Genomic DNA, 16,856 nt, shown 5'->3' on the forward strand with positions numbered 1-16,856 from the left:
AGACTTACATGCTGTCTGTCCACTGAAAAAGCCTGGAAGTATTATATATCTTTATCTAATGAACACTCCTTTCTTCATTCCTTTCTTTAAAACTTCTCTTTCATTTTAAAAGAGGAAACACATCAAATACGCCCAGAAATGCAAATTGTTCTGCGTGGTTTGAAACCAGGATACATTCAGGCATACTGGAGATTTCAAAGAACATCTTGGTTTTAATTTGAATTCTCTATATATGTTTTATTAATTAATTCATTCATTCATTCATTTTTTAAAGATTTTATTTATTTGAGAGAGAGAGAGAGAGCATGAGGGGTGGGGGTAGGCAAAGAGAGAAGAAGAAGCAGGCTCCCTGCTGAGCAGAGAGCCAGAAACAGGGCTTGATCCCAGGACGCCAAGATCATGGCCTGAGTCGAAGGCAGACACTTAACTGACTGAGTCACCCAGGTGCCCCAATTTCTGAATTTTTTTTTCTTAACATACTCCAGTCATTCATTTGCTTATTCATTCATTCATTCACTTATCACCGTATTTCATGAATTCCTTCTACCCTGCCTCATTCAGACTTTTATATGTTTATGAAGAATCTTCCCAGGAGGCCACCCAAGATGAAATCCAGGTTGTAAAAATCTTGACTTCCATGAAGCTATGTCTCTCTCATATGGAGTGTGCTCAGCAACGTTCTCACAGCTATTCCCTGTTGAGCTATTTCCCAAAGAGCAACTTTTCTGCAAGTCCTGAGCACCATTTAAAACTGCCTACTCCAGGCAACCACATACACCTTTGGCATACACTGAACATAGTAATGAGAACGACTTTACCTCTCTTGTGTGCTCAGAACTCAAGCACGCATATCTCTGACCTATACACAGGGGCAAATGCTGCCCTGCTGTTAAGTTTGTCGCATCGGAAGCAGGGATCCATTCAAAAGTTCAAAAGAAGACTATAGGAAAGTGCGCTGATGAGTACTCTCAGACCCTGAGTGAAGCAGATGTCATGAGTTCTGTCAGTGACAAAGGAATCTTTCCGAGAAAAAACATGCCCTTGGAAACAACCTTTGCCCTGAGGTACTGCGGTGGAAGCCAAAATCTGGGCAACACACCAAATGGGGAGGTAGCCTGGGTGGTGAGTGCCCGCTGCAATAGTGTTGACATGCTCTCTCTCCTCTAGGGAAGGGATTTGCCAAATAGAGCTTTTGTTCTCTCCCTCCACACATCCTTCAGCCCTCTCTCATCCATACACAGAGAAAGAAAAAGAAAAAAAGAGAGAGAGAGAGAGAACTAATTGCTTAAAAAAAAACTGACAAAATATATTAAGCGGGAGGTCAGATCACTATTAGGTTACCAAGTCAAGCTATACAATTGTAGCTTAGGAGGCATCTAACTTTGTCCAGTGTGATTTATTTTGTGGCAAGAAAGCTTTTGATCTGGGCTTTAAAGTCAGCTGGGCTTGAAGAAGCCCTTCCTGTCAGCAGAAAGTGCAGTGTTGGGGGCGCGGCGGGAAACTGCTCAGCTGTGGCTTCGACCTGATCCAGAGTGAGAAGGTTTTAAGTTACTTTATATGATTAAAAGGCAAATAAGAACAGACATCTCTGGCCCCGTGAGAGGAGGGGTTCGTATTTTTCTTTCCCTATCGCTCTTCCCCTCATACACAGTTTTGCAAACAATTACCTTTACCATTTATCCCTTGAAATTTTAATCTCTCTTCCTCACTTGACATATTTTTGAGATGCTTGCCTGTGTAAGTTGAGATGGTTTGTTTCTAGCATGACAATTTTGTTGCCATGGAGAATCTGATTTTTTATGTCAAGGCCTTTTTAACTTCCTGGGCTCGTGGACCAGTGAAAAGGCTCAAAACCCTTGCCCCCATTTAGCACAGATTCCATACACACCTTTTATTTTCTCCTTGGGCAACACTGGTTGCAAAAACCTAAGGACCCCTGAAGGTCTTTGGAAGTTGGTTTTCGGTTTGGTGTCACTGGTCCTTCTATAAGGAGAAATGGATTCAGAGCAATTCAGGCATCAGTGATATCAGCTATCTGGGGACTTGTTCCAGATAGCTAGGTGACAATCCTGAGGATCCAATTTCACAGGCAGCACCATGACACCTACTTGCAAATGACAGCACCAGTCTCCCAGCTGAATTGATCGAGCCAGACGTGATACGGATATCATCTAATCTGTTTAAAAATACAGTGAGATGGGCAGAACTCTGTCGCTGCATTTCTTCTCCTCCACTTGAAGGGTTCTTCCCTTCTTTTCAGTTTTCCTTTTTTTTTTTTTTAATCCTGCTCTCACTGCCCCCACCCCCAGCATGACCAGAGTCAAGTTCTGTGCTTTCCTTTGTGACATTATGCTCTCCTCAATATTTGAAATAAGTGTGGACTCTTTCTGTGGATCCTGGGGCATCACCTGGGAGCTTGTTAGAAATGCAGAATCTGAGCCTCCGCCCCCAAACATCTGATCAGAACCTGTGCTTTAGCCAGAGTTGCATTTACACAGACTTCTGATCATATGCCTCTTCAATTCTTAAACTCTATGCCTCTTTCAGCTCAGGATCTTAGAGGTGGGTGCTGGGGGATGGGAGGAAATCAAAGTTATCCAAGTTATTATTAATAAGAAACCATGCTCGAAACCAAGAAGTAGAAACTTAAGCTCTATTTGTGTCATCATATTGGTACTCTAAGATAGTTGGTATCATTCACATTTTTAAGAATGAGGAAATAGACTCAGAGAGGTTAAGTCACTGATTTTTAGGATAGGCAGCTAATTGCTCAGAATTGAATTTAATTCTGTCTATCCCTAGTTAACTAACATCTTTATCCATGTTGATTTGAGATCTTAATCTGGGTAAAGGTGGGGTTAGCGTAACATTCACCCCTTTCAGGTCATTTTGGCATTTCAGATAGTATTGCCAGTGTTTTAACCACGAAGACTGGATTTTCAGGCACCAAGAGAGAAAGAGAGATATGGACACCTGTGCCTTCTCCATGCCCCTGAAATCACACTATGGCCTAATAGACCTGTGGGCAAAATTAACTTTGACCTAGATATTTAAACAATGCTGTAGGCCTCTTCTCTGGCTAAGACAGCAATAGATCATTGAGAGATACAGAATAGAAATCTTCTGGTATTTAACAGGAGCCTTGGAACCCTGTTTCAATGTAGACAAATTGAATGTGATGACCTTCTCTCTAATCAGCCAGGATAACTGCAAAACACAATGATTTTAAGAGAAGGAGAACCTTGAACACTTTTGCTCCCTAATAATACAATTCTTAAGAGCTTCTAAACATCAACATTCAGCAAATTGAGAGTAATAGATAAACCCACATAATTGACGCTTTACTTTTGCTTCTGATAGCCAGTCACTTCCTTTGAAATGCCAAGCTGAGATTATTTCTAAGTAGCACTCTGTAAAATGCCAGCTCAAGCAATCGCCTATCTGATACCACTAATACTTTGCAAAGAGACAAGGTCTTCAGTTTGCCAGTTTACTGAATTTAACTTAAAGCATTGTAACTTAAAAATACAGTAATGCAACTAAGAGCAGGGTAATTAATGACATACATTTGTCTAGTGGTGACAGTTTACCACTGTATTTGCAATGAAGGTCACACACAGATGGAAGTAAGTTGTATTTGAATAGCATATTGTATGGTGGATATTTTTGCTTTGTTTAACCTGGAATAGTTAGATAGAGTCCACTCAATTCCTTTGTTTAAAATCTATCTAGAAACTTTTCACTTAAGACATTGTAGAAATGGGATTCCTGGGTGGCTCAGTTGACCTGCTTTGACTCAGGTCATGATCCCAGGGTCCTGGGATCAAGTCTTGCATCAAGCTTCTTGCTCAGCAAGGAGCCTGCTTCTCCCTCTGCCTGCCCCTCCTCCTGGTTGTGCTTTTACTCTCTCTGACAAACAAATAAATAAAATCTTAAAAAAAAAACAAAAAAAGACATTGTCTAAATGCCATTAAAAAGATGAGCTAAGGGTAATTGAATCCACCATATGGAGTGAAAATGGTAACATATAACCAACCTCAAGAAACCAGAAAACAAGAGTAAATATAAACAAGCAGTTCATCTTTCTCCAGGATTCCTGTTTGGATGCTCCACATTCTGTGGTGGTGACTTTCCTGGGGCCCCTTTTGAGAATCTCAAACTACACTTCTCTTAGACTTGTCTATGCAATCATTTACTGACACTTGTATCTGGACTTTATTTTGCTAATCAATGTACATGTTTGATAAAAGTCCAGATTTTATAAGAGAATCCATCTAATTTGTTTGCTAAGGACTTGCTTCTAATCAATCCCTCCCACAAAATATTCAGAGCAATTGGTATTATCCCTGAGATATCTCTGTTAGGGTAAATTTTGTGCAGGTAATGGAAAACAGAAAAACTCACTAGCTTGGAAGAAAAACCTCAGTAATGTGAAAAAATATTAAGTAATCGAAGTTAGGTGCACGGAGATTGAGAAGTGTCCGTACTTTTGTTTCTTGAACAGCACGGTAGTTGCAAAGGTGTTCCCCTTGGAGTAGTTTATTAAGCTAAATATTGGGTTTGTGAGGTTTTTCTGTATCTGTGTTTTATTCTACTTAAAAAAAGAATACATATTACCTTACATCAAAGGAAATCCTCAGTGAGCACCGGGCACCAGGGCTGGTGGATTCAGTTCAGCAATGCCATCCTCACAGCCCACATCCTTCTCCAGCTAATAATACACCCACCCGCACCTCAGCCAGATTCAACAACATTCTGGGAAACAGAAAGCATGGAGTCTAATGCTTGCTTTTAAGCCATCAAATTCAGTTCTTCAGAACAGCGGCATGCTGAATATCACCTCAGAACTTGTTAACAAAAATGTAGATTGTCTGGACTTAACCCAGACCTGCTGGACCAGGAACTCTGGCAGTGGGACCTAAGAATCTCGGTTTTTCCAAGCCCCTCGACTGGTTCTGATGTGCTCAGGTTTGAGAACCATGGAGTAGAGCTGTGAGACACTTACAGGACCCAAGTCTGCCCAACCACTCAGCTTTCACATCACCAGCAGTTCTTCTCTGTCCATTTAGCCATAATCTGATCATATGTCCACTTCCTTGACCCAATCACTGTCAAGGGTGGTGGAATTACCTTCACTGGCTTTAGACTAATAATCTGATACAGAGTAAGAGAATAGTTAATGAGGTTTCTTCTCTCTCCTGTGTGTGTGTGTGTGTGTGTCTATCTTGAGCTGTATCTCCATGATTTTGGAGGGTTACACAGCACATATTCCAGCCAAAGGAGTAATTTTCTAATGGGTTGAACTGATGCCATAATTAGTTTCTGGAACCCAAAATGAAGCTTTTGAAGTAACAATTAAATACACTTGTATTTAACCATTTGGGGGCCTATGTCATAAAAGGTGTGAGTAGACAAATATTATCTTGGTCCTTGATTCTTGCTAGAGTGGACACTGAACTATATTATTTTTATAGAAGTAAAGAAATTACTTGCCCAAAGTCAGAGTCAAAAGTAACTCTTTCAACTCAAGCACCAGACTTAGACTGGGCACTGTCTTTCAAACAAAACTGCCCCAGGAATTCAAGATAAATGTAATATGTGAACTGTGCAAAAAGTATGCTGTTCATGGAGAGAGAAGCTTTACATGGTAATGCCAACAATATGAGATTTGTAGGTTTAAATGACTTTTGATTCCATGGCTCTGTTTTCCCTTCAAAAATCTTGGGAGTGTCATTTTTTTTCTCTATATGCCTAAAAATAGGAAGAGTGTCTTCTCTTGCTCCTTAATCGTTTATATTGCTTTACTCATGGATGGAATTCAATAATTATATATCCATTAAATGAGGAATAAATAATCCACTAAAAGCATCCCCAGGCCTGAGTACCGATGCATAGTTAAGTTGTATTGATCTGACAAATTAAATAGAACTCAGCTTCCACCAGTTTATAAGAGAAATTCTAGAGCAGTACTAGCCAATAGAAAGTTCTGCAAGAATGGAATATTCTTTGTGCTATCTAAAAAGGTAGCCAGTAGCTACACGTGGCTATGGAAATGTGGCTAAGGCTACTTCAGAACCAAAAGGTTAAGACAAGCTAATTCAAATTTAAAGTTAGTAGCTGCCACATTGAACAGCATAGTTCTGAAGTCTTTTCACATTTTATATACACGACCTTCTCACCTGAGTGTTTTTATGTGTATGTGAATCAATCCTTGGCCTACAAGGGGCATAAATGTGAGATATCCTCCTCGGGACTGACCTCCAAAATTTCCAAGCCCCAAATGCCCTCCTGCTGATTTCTCTCACTTCCTGTATAATTTTGAACTGTGACATGCTCAGCCTGATGTACTTTTTTGATCAATGAGGTCCTTAATGGCTACACTCTTCACAAGGGAAGTACTCACTGTAGGACACCACGGCTATCTGAGTAATGAGCACTAGAACCCTTCAGAGTAAAACACAGCTCTCTCTGATCAACACAGTCACATAGGTTTGTGCACAAGTGTACACACTATAGCAAGGGCTGTTGGAGCCCATATCTCACGGACCTCATCACTTCCAGTACAAGGACATCTTAGAAGCTGGCCTGTCATGGAACTTCTGATTCAAATTATTTGTGGGGGAGTGATTTCTGGAGACAGGTTGTGAGGGTTAGGAGAGGGGAAAGCTAGCAAGAAACATGGTCTCAACTGAAGCCTTGCTTTCTTCTAATGCCAGGAGGAAGTTCTGGACCACAGATTGCACCACAAGTATCAGCCACATCTTGAGACAAGGGGATTGACTTTAGGAACTGTGTAGCAGTTCATCACTGGCTGAGATGAGAACCAGGAAGTGGCAGCTTCCTGGGCAAGCGTGCTTCTGTTTGGCTAATGGAGAAGGGGACAGACAATTCTAGTTGTCAGCCTGCATCTACAGTTGGGGGATGGATCCATAAGCTAAGGAAGACCACAGAAGAACACTTAGAATACCTTAGGATCTCCCCCCAACATTACCACTTTCAACCCCTACACCTACACCTTCTTTACTCTGCCTGAAGTCTCTCTCTCTCCCTGCCGTTATTTTCAAGCACTATGGGACTCAGTTGTTATATTTATGATTTATGATAACACACTCTGGTAATAGAACCCTAAGTTGTATCCTGCACTGATGGGATTAAGCTCATCCATAAGAAGGCTCGCTTGCTGATGTGCCAAGGATTGGCTCTCCTTCCTTCCCTGTCTCAGCTCCATCTGCCTAACCCAAATTCCTGGGGTCATTTTCCAAAGAAACTATTGACACTCCAATCCATGCTTCATAATTGACTTCTGGGGAACCTAGCAAAGTCACACACAAAGAGCCACTGTTGCCCCAACATTACTCTTGAGGCAGCCTCAGGTATGACTGGATCTGAATCGGACCCAGACTCTCCCCTCCCTTTCATGAGTCTCCTCTTATAAACTCCTTTGGTCTTCTCTGCAAATTGGCCTCAATAGGTCCACTTCAGGTTTTTGTTTTGTTTCGTTTTAAGATTTTACTTATTATTTATTCGACAGACAGAGACAGCAGGAGAGAGCACAAGCAGGGGGAGCAGTAGGCAGAGAGAGAAGCAGGCTCCCCACTGAGCAGGGAGCCCAATGTGAGGCTCCATCTTAGAACCCTGGGATCATGACCTGAGCTGAAAGCAGACACCTAACTACTGAGCCACCTAGGCGCCCCACACATCAGGTTTTCCTACAGGTTTTATCTGTTTTGAAACCCACAGGGTGTTTGGCCAGGTTCCCACTTTCTTTATCCTCAGGGAGTCCTGGCCAGGGCTGGCCTGAAACGCCCAGGTCCTACCATACCTGCCCAGCAGAAGGATGATGATGCCCAGGCTTCCAGAAAACATCCCACCAGCCTCAGAAATCCCTGCTCAGCCATAGGTCCTGCTATAAATGGATGATAACAACTCTGTACATGGAGGTATAGGAAGCCCTCCTGAGTGCTTTGTGCAAGTCTGTGAATGTTATCACTCTTACCCATACTGTATAACATTAAATATTTATGGAACAGTGTCTCTGCTTTTCTCATTGCCATCTCTAGGTAGTTTTGTCCCTGAAAAATCTTGAACCTTTGCTTATATGGGCATGAAATATTTAATAATTAATGATGCAACTAATAATTTAAGCTCACCTCCCAGTCATTGGTGACAATGTACCTGTACCTTTTGAGACTCTTGTGTAAATCTGGGGGAAGGCACGAGCCTAAGAAACCTATTCCCTGCAGAAATTATTTTAGGGCTTTTAAAAGTGGCTATGTGCTTCAAACGAGTAGGTATGAAAATGCTGTGTGTATGCGTGTGTATGTGATGATTCTAGTTCCTGTTGGTCTTGTACTAAATGGACTCTTTTTGAATAATAGTTGTAAAATTTTGCTGAGCAGAGGGCTGTATATAATCCATCTTGTGCCCATTTCCAGTGTATGACACCAATGAACTCTCATTTCCTTTTCTGAGTTAGAAGTGGAGATAAGTGTAGAAACCGAGGAATTTCTCCATTTTCTACCAGTTATTCTGTTTCATGCTTAGAGCCTCCCTAGCTTGTGAAGTGAGGAATAAGCATCATGGTATAAAGGCTGAGGAGGTTGCTGCTGCGAGTCAGAAGATGTTTCTCTTTTCCTAGTTTAAATCTTCTTTAGAATTCTCCATAAGGATCATTTCTAAGGCTGAAGACCCTGGTCCCTGTTGGAACCTCAGGTAGGGATGAAGCATCGGAAGGACTGGGTTGGAGAACAGTCTCTCACCACCATTAGCTGGTTGACCCTCCGAGGCTGCTTTATTCTTTCATAAATGGAATTAAAAATACATTGCTGATCTGTGAATCACCAGGTCCTGTACCACTGGGGATAAAAATACATGTTTATAAAAAATAAAAAATTATATTAAAAAAAATACATTGCTGATTGCTGTGGGAATCAGGTAAGATATTCTAAACAAAATCGGGAATGTGAATTATGTTTCTCATGAGAATTGCTATTTTGGAAAAGAAAAAGAAGCAGGAGGAAGGTTTTCTGTTCATCCTGTTTGGAGTTGGTATTGCCAAGTGGTTAAGTTTGAGCTCTGGGTCCTGGTTTTGTGGTTTCAAATCCCCTGTTCTGCCACTTACTAGTTGTGTGATCTTGGAAAAGCTGTCCAATCTTTCTGGCCTCAGTATCACCACCTGTAAAATGGGCATAATGATATCTATCATATAAAGCTACTGTGTCGATGATTGAGTCCATGTGTGCCAAGTACACAGGGGGTTGCTGAGCACTTAGCAAGGACCATATGTCAGCTAATGGTGTTTATGAATGAACACTCCAAGGTCGTGCAGGATAGGTGTGATGAGAAGGAACAAAGGGTTAACTGGGAGGGGAAATAACTATTCAAGTAAGAGCTGAGGTGGATATTTCTCAATTCACAGTTTTTCAGATTTCCTTGCCAATTGTTAAGTGTGAGTTTAACTACACATCTGTGTTTGGTGTGGGGACTTGGGGGACAAATGAGACAAGGGTGTCGATCTTTAGATCCAGAGGCAATTCCAGGTAGTTATTTTTTATTATTGCTTCTGATCATCAAAAATAGCATGTTGGATTTAAGCTATTTTGGACCACTATATAGCTAAATAAAGCAATCCTTAATGGTAAAATATTAGAACTGGAATTGTAGAGGTGGTCCCATCCAGTTTTTCCCAAACCATTCAGCATGCCAGGAACAACTTCTTAAAAAATCAAATTCCTAGGTTAGGCCCTGGAATAAGTCATCAAGTAGAAGGCCCAAGAATGTGTACTATCATCTTCACAAACACCTAAAGGTGTTTCTGATGATTGAACCCCTCTGAGAATTTCTCATCCAGTCTAACCTTGAGAGCAGAATAATATCTAGAACCAGGTCTCTTGGCTTTCAGTCCATAATCCCCTTTTCCCACCCTAGTCACATACGGCAAATGTAATGTTCAGGGCTTGGGTTGTGCTAAAATATAACGTAAAAATCATTCAGGATCCCATGTTTGAAAACTATTGGAAAATTCTAGATGATATTAAAATATAAAGTGAAGTTAGTTTTCTTCTAAAATTAAAATCTTCCCTTAACTTTTTATTAGATTCTCTTAAATTCAAACTACAGGGGTTATGGGAGTTGCGGCTCATAGTCATTTATACCTCAGCCACATTTATAGGCAGCACTGCCTTAGTTTACGCCTTTGACGCAGGTATCTGTGTGTACGTTACACCCACTTTAGAGAATAATTCAGAAACAGAAAGCTAGTGTGGGCACAGTATGTGTTTAGAGTAGCTGCAAATAGTATCTTAGGCTTCTCTCATCATTTTGAAAACACAGTTATTGTTTGGTGCAAGGAACAAAATGTTTGCCATAGCAACCATGGCAACCCTGGAGGCCTGGTCTATTAGCTGTAATGCAGGGAACATCTTCAACAGCAGGAAAAGAGTTCTTGGCAATTATCACCCAGACAGTGTCCCTCTGTTTTAAGAGCTTAGGTTGAAGCTTCTGGGTTTGGAACATTTTTAACTCAATGTGTTAATGAAGGTGAACAGCAACAATTCTATTTCAGTTAATTTCAGGGTGATTAATAAGCTACGGATTCTACTGTGGGCAAAAGGGAGATGTGATTTTCTTTAGGCAAATTTGAAGAAACTTTAGCATTATCTCTCTGTCTTTTGTTTAGTCTTGTTTTGGTTTGGTTTGGTTTTCAGTCGGTCTTCTGTGATTTTATGTTTTGCGTGCTGACAGGGAGAGTTCCTTGTCATTTTGTTCTCTCTCTTCCATTCTTAACAAAAATTCTTAACATATATGAGGATGACAATAATTAGAATAAATGAAGAAAAAAATCCTAAAACATGACTAGGAGCTCTGGCTGCTGATAATTGAGGATAAAAGAGGACTAGTTAAGGTCTGAGGATTTTGATTTCAAAAATAGTGATGATCACATAAAAAGTCACAAGTTGTCACCAGCTGTTCAATTGCTGTACATATTCTTTAGGCAATAAACCACATAAATATGAATAATGTGAATCTGCATTTATGTAAGAAAGACATACTGATAATAGAAAATATGTCATAGGCAAAAAGCATAAAAGGATGAAATCACTCATAGTTTCATCACTCAGAAGAAATCATCATACAAATTTCTCTTCGATCATGTTTTAACACATGATATATAGTTTATACAAACTTGGCGTTTTTTCACTTAAGAAGAAAGAGACCCCATGAAATGAGCAGGAGGAGAAATTGAATGGAAATAAAGAATAGGCTCAAAATTGTTTTGGACTTTAAAATTATTTTTTAATGTTTTTGAAATGTAAGTGCTCTTCTTAAGCCTCTCTGTCAGTTGTGAAAAGTTGAGAGAAGGTAGTCAGGGCTGGGAATTGTGGACAATTTAGTAAACACAGAGCTGTTAGACAAAAATGTACTTCCGGATCTGGCAGGTCAGATCTCTGCTCATATGCCTCCTCCCTGTGCCTTTCTTCTGTATTGATTTTCTGGGTGTTTTGGTTTTTTTGTTTGTTTCTTTTTCTGCTGAAAAAAATTTTTTCCTGAAACTTTTTTTTTCCTGCTACATAATAGTCTCAAAGAGCAATGCTTGAATCCCAACTGTCAGGTGTTCCAAACTTGCTGGATCTCAGTTTCCTGAACTATATACTGGCAATTGCGCTATTTATCTTACAGGATATTATGTATGTTTTAAAGTAGGTTGAATTGCAGTATCAAAAAAGTTCTAATCCACAATGTCTTGAGCAACATAGTTGCTTAGTTCTTATTTATATTATTATTTGGGGCAGGTATTCAAGTAGACAGATGCTTTCCTTCATGTGATGATATGGGAAACCAAGATCTTTCCATATTATTGTTTTGTCATCACCTCAGGCCTTGGTGCCAACTGCATCTATCAGTCATAGAAGGAGAAACAAGTGGGGAAGAGACCAGTTGGCTTCTAAGTGGCATGTCTTCCTCCTACTCCTATCTTGGTTAGAGAGAACTTATCTCTGTGACTATAAGTATAAGAGGATGGAGAGCTGAAAATGAAATTAAGCTTCATACCCACCCGAGAAGAAGAGAAATGGATATCAGGGAAATCAGCCATATCTGCCACTGTATCTGTGTCTTGCAGAACACTTAATAAAATACATTCTGTAATAGGTGCTGAGCATGTTCCATCTCTTCCTTTCCCTGCATTTCAGTCTTCTCAGGAAAGTAAAAAAAAAAAAAAAAAATCAAACCAAAGCTTAATAGCAGTTGCTATTAAGAGAGAATCAACACATACCTTGCGGGATGTGCCTATGACTAAAGTAGGGTTCACCTCATGTCCTCCATCTCCTGTGCCTACATGTCTGCTTCCATCAATGACAGGCTGTCTACACCAGGGAGCCAGGGCTCAGAAAAGTTCTCGATTACCAGGAAGAAGTCCCATTGGTTCCTTCGGAGATCATGAGAAAGTTATAAAATCATAACTCAAATGATTTTATTAAATGACAAAGGTTGAAATCAAAAGGGATTTATTGATTAAGTCCTCTAAATTGAAAATGTAATTAACTCACCAACTTGATACGCTGAGCAAGGTACTTCACAGAAGTGTTGTTTCCTTCTCATCCCCACCCATGGCATACACATTCTGCCTTTCCAGGATTCCACTCAGGATTTGGAAGATTTGTTAACTCTTGGGTCAGTAAAAATGATTATTGACCTCATTATTACCATGTGAAACAATTAGAGAAGACTGAGGCCACAAGTCTTCCAACAAGTCTTCCAAAGTTGCAAGAGCTAATATTGATCTTTTGCAGAGTTCCAGTATATCAAATAATGGATTTTTAAGGCCCAGGGTCTTTTGTCCCATGTAAGAATGTTTTTGTGTGTCAAGTATACTGAATCCCGTGTAGATCCAGAAACACGGCACACTGCCTCATGTCCCCTGATATTTTGTGCATGCTGTTCCCTTGGGCCTGTTTGATCTCTCCAACGTTTTCTCTCTTTCACCTTATTTGCCTGCAGCATGGTCATACTTGCTTCAGGCTTGCTTCAGCTGTACTGTCTCGTCATCACTATCTCATTTCACTATCTCATTTTCTGTCACCTACAGAGATATTCTGTCCTATGAGCTCCTATTGTACCTTGTGTTTGCCTTTTATAAGGCTTCCTATCACATCAAATTGCACATTTTTGTTTTCATGTCTTTCTTCAGTATCCAGAATGCTCCAGGTGCTCAGAGAACATCAGTTGCATGGATGAGACAGAGTCAAAGATATAGTCAATGATCTTTCATCTTTGTATCCACAGAAAAAATATCTGGGCCTTGGTAGAGGGAGGGATAAAAGAGTGGAGAAAAGAAGGAAGGAAGGAGCTCTCCATTAAGCAAAGGATAGAAAGCATGTTATAAGATTAAGGTTGTAGGAGAATAAAAATAAATAAGTAGTACCGATTGTACTAGGAATCCAAAAAATAGAAACTAATGCCCAAGGAAAGACAGAAAGAATTATGGAAGGGACAGCATGGGCTCGAGATGAATCTTGAACCATGAAAGGGAATAGTGTGGAAGAGGAGAATGGAAATCAGGCCATGCAAGGACGAGCAGGGCGCTTTGGGGGGTAAAGACATCTTAGCGGCACACCATTTCTTTCTCTTTGAGAGCTGAGAGTTGCAGCCATGGGGAATGTTACTACAACTCTCTCTCTGATCTTCTTCCAGGAACTGGCGGTTGGTCCCCAGCAGATTCCAATGCTCAACAGTGGCTCCAGATGGACCTGGGAAACAGAGTGGAGATTACAGCAGTGGCCACGCAGGGAAGATACGGAAGCTCTGACTGGGTGACGAGTTACAGCCTGATGTTCAGTGACACAGGACGCAACTGGAAACAGTACAAGCAAGAAGACAGCATCTGGGTAGGACATCTTTTCTCTTCCAGTGAATGAATCTGAGATATAATAATGGTAACCAGTGAGCATTTCTATCATTTTCCTCTACTCAGATTGTTGGTAGCTTAATAACTGTAGAGTGCCCATTCAGTAATAATTAGATGGTCTATGAGTCCTCCTTCCAGCATGGTTTCAGTTCCAAGGGAAATTAGGATGCCTGTTGGGAAAAAAAAAAAAAAAAAAAGTGTTTTCCTCCTCTTCTGGTAACCTGAGTAACTCGATGAGCAGGTCTCAATTCTTCATCTAAAAAAACAGAAGGATACTTTATGGGTCTGATTTTTAATGAGAATGTATTGATTTATTGAGCATGTATTTATTCACTCACCTGTTCATTATGTATCAAACACTTCACGTATCCTCTAGTGACCCAGCAAGCTCAGTTATATAATGCAATCGACATTGAACAATTTGTAAAATCTCAGCCTGAGAATCTGTAGTCTGGTCTGATGTTATAGCCACTGTGCTCAACAACTTCTATTCAAGATTTGAAAACAATTAAAAGGTTTAAAAAGACAAGACAAATGCAAAATGTAGAATCATTTCGTCATTATAAATAACATCACCTAGGAAGTGAAGGACAGTGTGCTCCAAGTTGTGAAAAAGAAATTTCCTCCCCACCCCAAGGTCTAAACTCTTGACCTTCAGGTATAGTGAAAGGCTGTCCCCAGACTGAGGTTAGAAAGGGAGACAGAGACACTGAGCAAGAGGCATCTGGAGGAGGCTTCAGAAACTGATGCACTAAATGAAATAATGTGTTTCTTTATGTTGCTTACAATTTATGGAAAAAACATCTCCAAATATTTATTTTTTTCTTAATGTATATACTATGTGAAGATGTGGCAGTTGATAGGCTAATCTGTCTTTCTCATATTCTCCCTACTTGTTTCCCCCTTTAAATTAATGCTAAGTATGGTTCCAAATTGCTATTGTCTATGCTTTTCTGTGTTGGCCCTACTTTGGTTGGAAACAGATTTCTTTCTTTTTTTTTTATTTTTTTAATTTATTTGACAGACAGAGATCACAAGTAGGCAGAAAGGCAGGCAGAAAGAGGTGGGGAGGGGGAAGCAGGCTCCCCGCTAAGCAGAGAGCTGGATGTGGGGCTAGATCCCAGGACCCTGAGATCATGACCTGAGCTGAAGGCAGAGGTTTTAACCCACTGAGCCACCCCGGCCGGCGCCCCTGGAAACAGATTTCTATTTTATGTTCATTGCTATTTGATAATTGTCTACTCATCAATATTGCTAATTGAAAATAATAGTGAAGTTAGGATTGAGATTAGTTATGGTAGATTGAATCTTGGGAATACTATTATTATCATGTTTATTCTAGGTTGCCTGTATATTAAGTTGTAACATTTACAAGGAATATGGATTTTTTACATTTTAAAAATTGGGTTTTAAGGGGTACCTGGCTGGCTCAGTCACAATAGCATATGACCCTCGATCTCGGGATTGTGAGTTTGAGACCCACATTGAGGGTAGAAATTACTTAAATAAATAAAACTTAAAAACGTTTTTCTAAATAGGGCTTCAGGAGACCATTCCATTTTTTCACTCAATTTTGAAGCCTCCATAAATTTTTACAGATTTTTTGTTTTCTTTTGTCTTGTTTTTAGTTTGAAATGAAAAATAAGCACACCTTCCATTTTGAAGAACAAATTTAAGGTTTTATTTTGACTTGAAAGAGACAAATAGATGTGGGGTTATTTATTTTCTTTGACATTTTCAATCAAAACTGGTTGTTTTTCAGAATGAATTGAAGTTTTGAATTGAAGTTTGAATTATTTTGTCTAAATATTTTTATTAAGGTATAACTGATATGCAATATCATAGTCATTTCAGGTATATAACATATGATTCAACGTTTGTCTAAATTGCAAAATGGTTATCACAAAAAGTCCAGTTACCATCTGTTACTATACAATACTATTGTCCGTAGGATATTATTGTCTGTATTCTCTATGTCGTACATTACATCCCTATGACTTCTTTATTTCTTAATTGGAAGACTCTACTTTTTGATCTCCCTCACCCATTTTGTTCATACCCCAACTCCCTCCCTTCTGGCAACACCAATCTTTTCTCAGTTCCTAAGAGTCAAGATTTTGTTTGTTTGCTATGTTTTTTAAATTCCACATGGTAAGCATGTGGTATTTGTCGTCGTATAACAGACATATACTACTTAATCTAATACTCTCATGGGCCATCCATGTTATTGCAAATGAGGAGATTTCATCCTTTTTTATAGCTGAGTATTATCTGCGTGCACACACACACACACACACGCAACATCTTCTTTGTCCATTCATCCATTGATGGACACTTAGGCTGTTAGCATACCTTTGCTGTTGTAAATAATGCTGCAATGAACAGAGGGGTGCATATCTTTTTGAATTAACATTTCTGTTTTTTTGGATAGATATCCAGTAGTGGAATTGCAGGACCATATGGTAATTCTATTTTTAATTTCTTTTGAGGCATCTCCATGCTGTTTTCTATAGTGGCTATACCAGTTTGGATTTTCAGCAACAGTTCATGAGGGTCACTTGTTCTCTTGTTTCTTGTCTTTTTGGTAATCACTCTGACAAGTGTAAGTGATAGCTTATTGTGGTTTTGATTTGCATTTCCTTGATGATTAATGTTGTTCATCATCTTTTCATGTGCCTGTTGGCCATCTGTATGTCTTCTTTGGAAAAGTGTCCATTCAGATTTCCTACCCATGTTTTAATCAAATTGTTTTGTTGTTCTCATTGAGTTGTATGAGTTCTCTATATATTTTGGATATTAGCCCTTTGTCAGATATATGATTTCCAAATACCTTCTCCCATTCAGTAGGTTGCTTTTTGGTTTTGTTAATGGTTTCCTTTGCTGTGCAGAAGCTTTTTAGTTTAATGTCCCATTTGTTTATTTTTGCTTTTGTTGCACTGATCCAAAATAT

General features: G+C 39.6%; 1 protein-coding gene across 1 annotated transcript in view; it reads left to right on the forward strand.

The window, feature by feature from the left end:
• CNTNAP5 (contactin associated protein family member 5) overlaps positions 1-16,856 on the forward strand; it is an 831,640-nt gene that overhangs the window by 177,349 nt on the left and 637,435 nt on the right. The window contains exon 3 of the mRNA XM_059394484.1: positions 13,693-13,886. Within this exon, the coding sequence (XP_059250467.1) occupies positions 13,693-13,886 (194 nt within the window). The remainder of the gene's footprint in view (positions 1-13,692; positions 13,887-16,856) is intronic.

This window comes from Mustela nigripes, chromosome 3 (assembly GCF_022355385.1).
Source record: "Mustela nigripes isolate SB6536 chromosome 3, MUSNIG.SB6536, whole genome shotgun sequence".
Classification (NCBI taxonomy): domain Eukaryota; kingdom Metazoa; phylum Chordata; class Mammalia; order Carnivora; family Mustelidae; genus Mustela; species Mustela nigripes.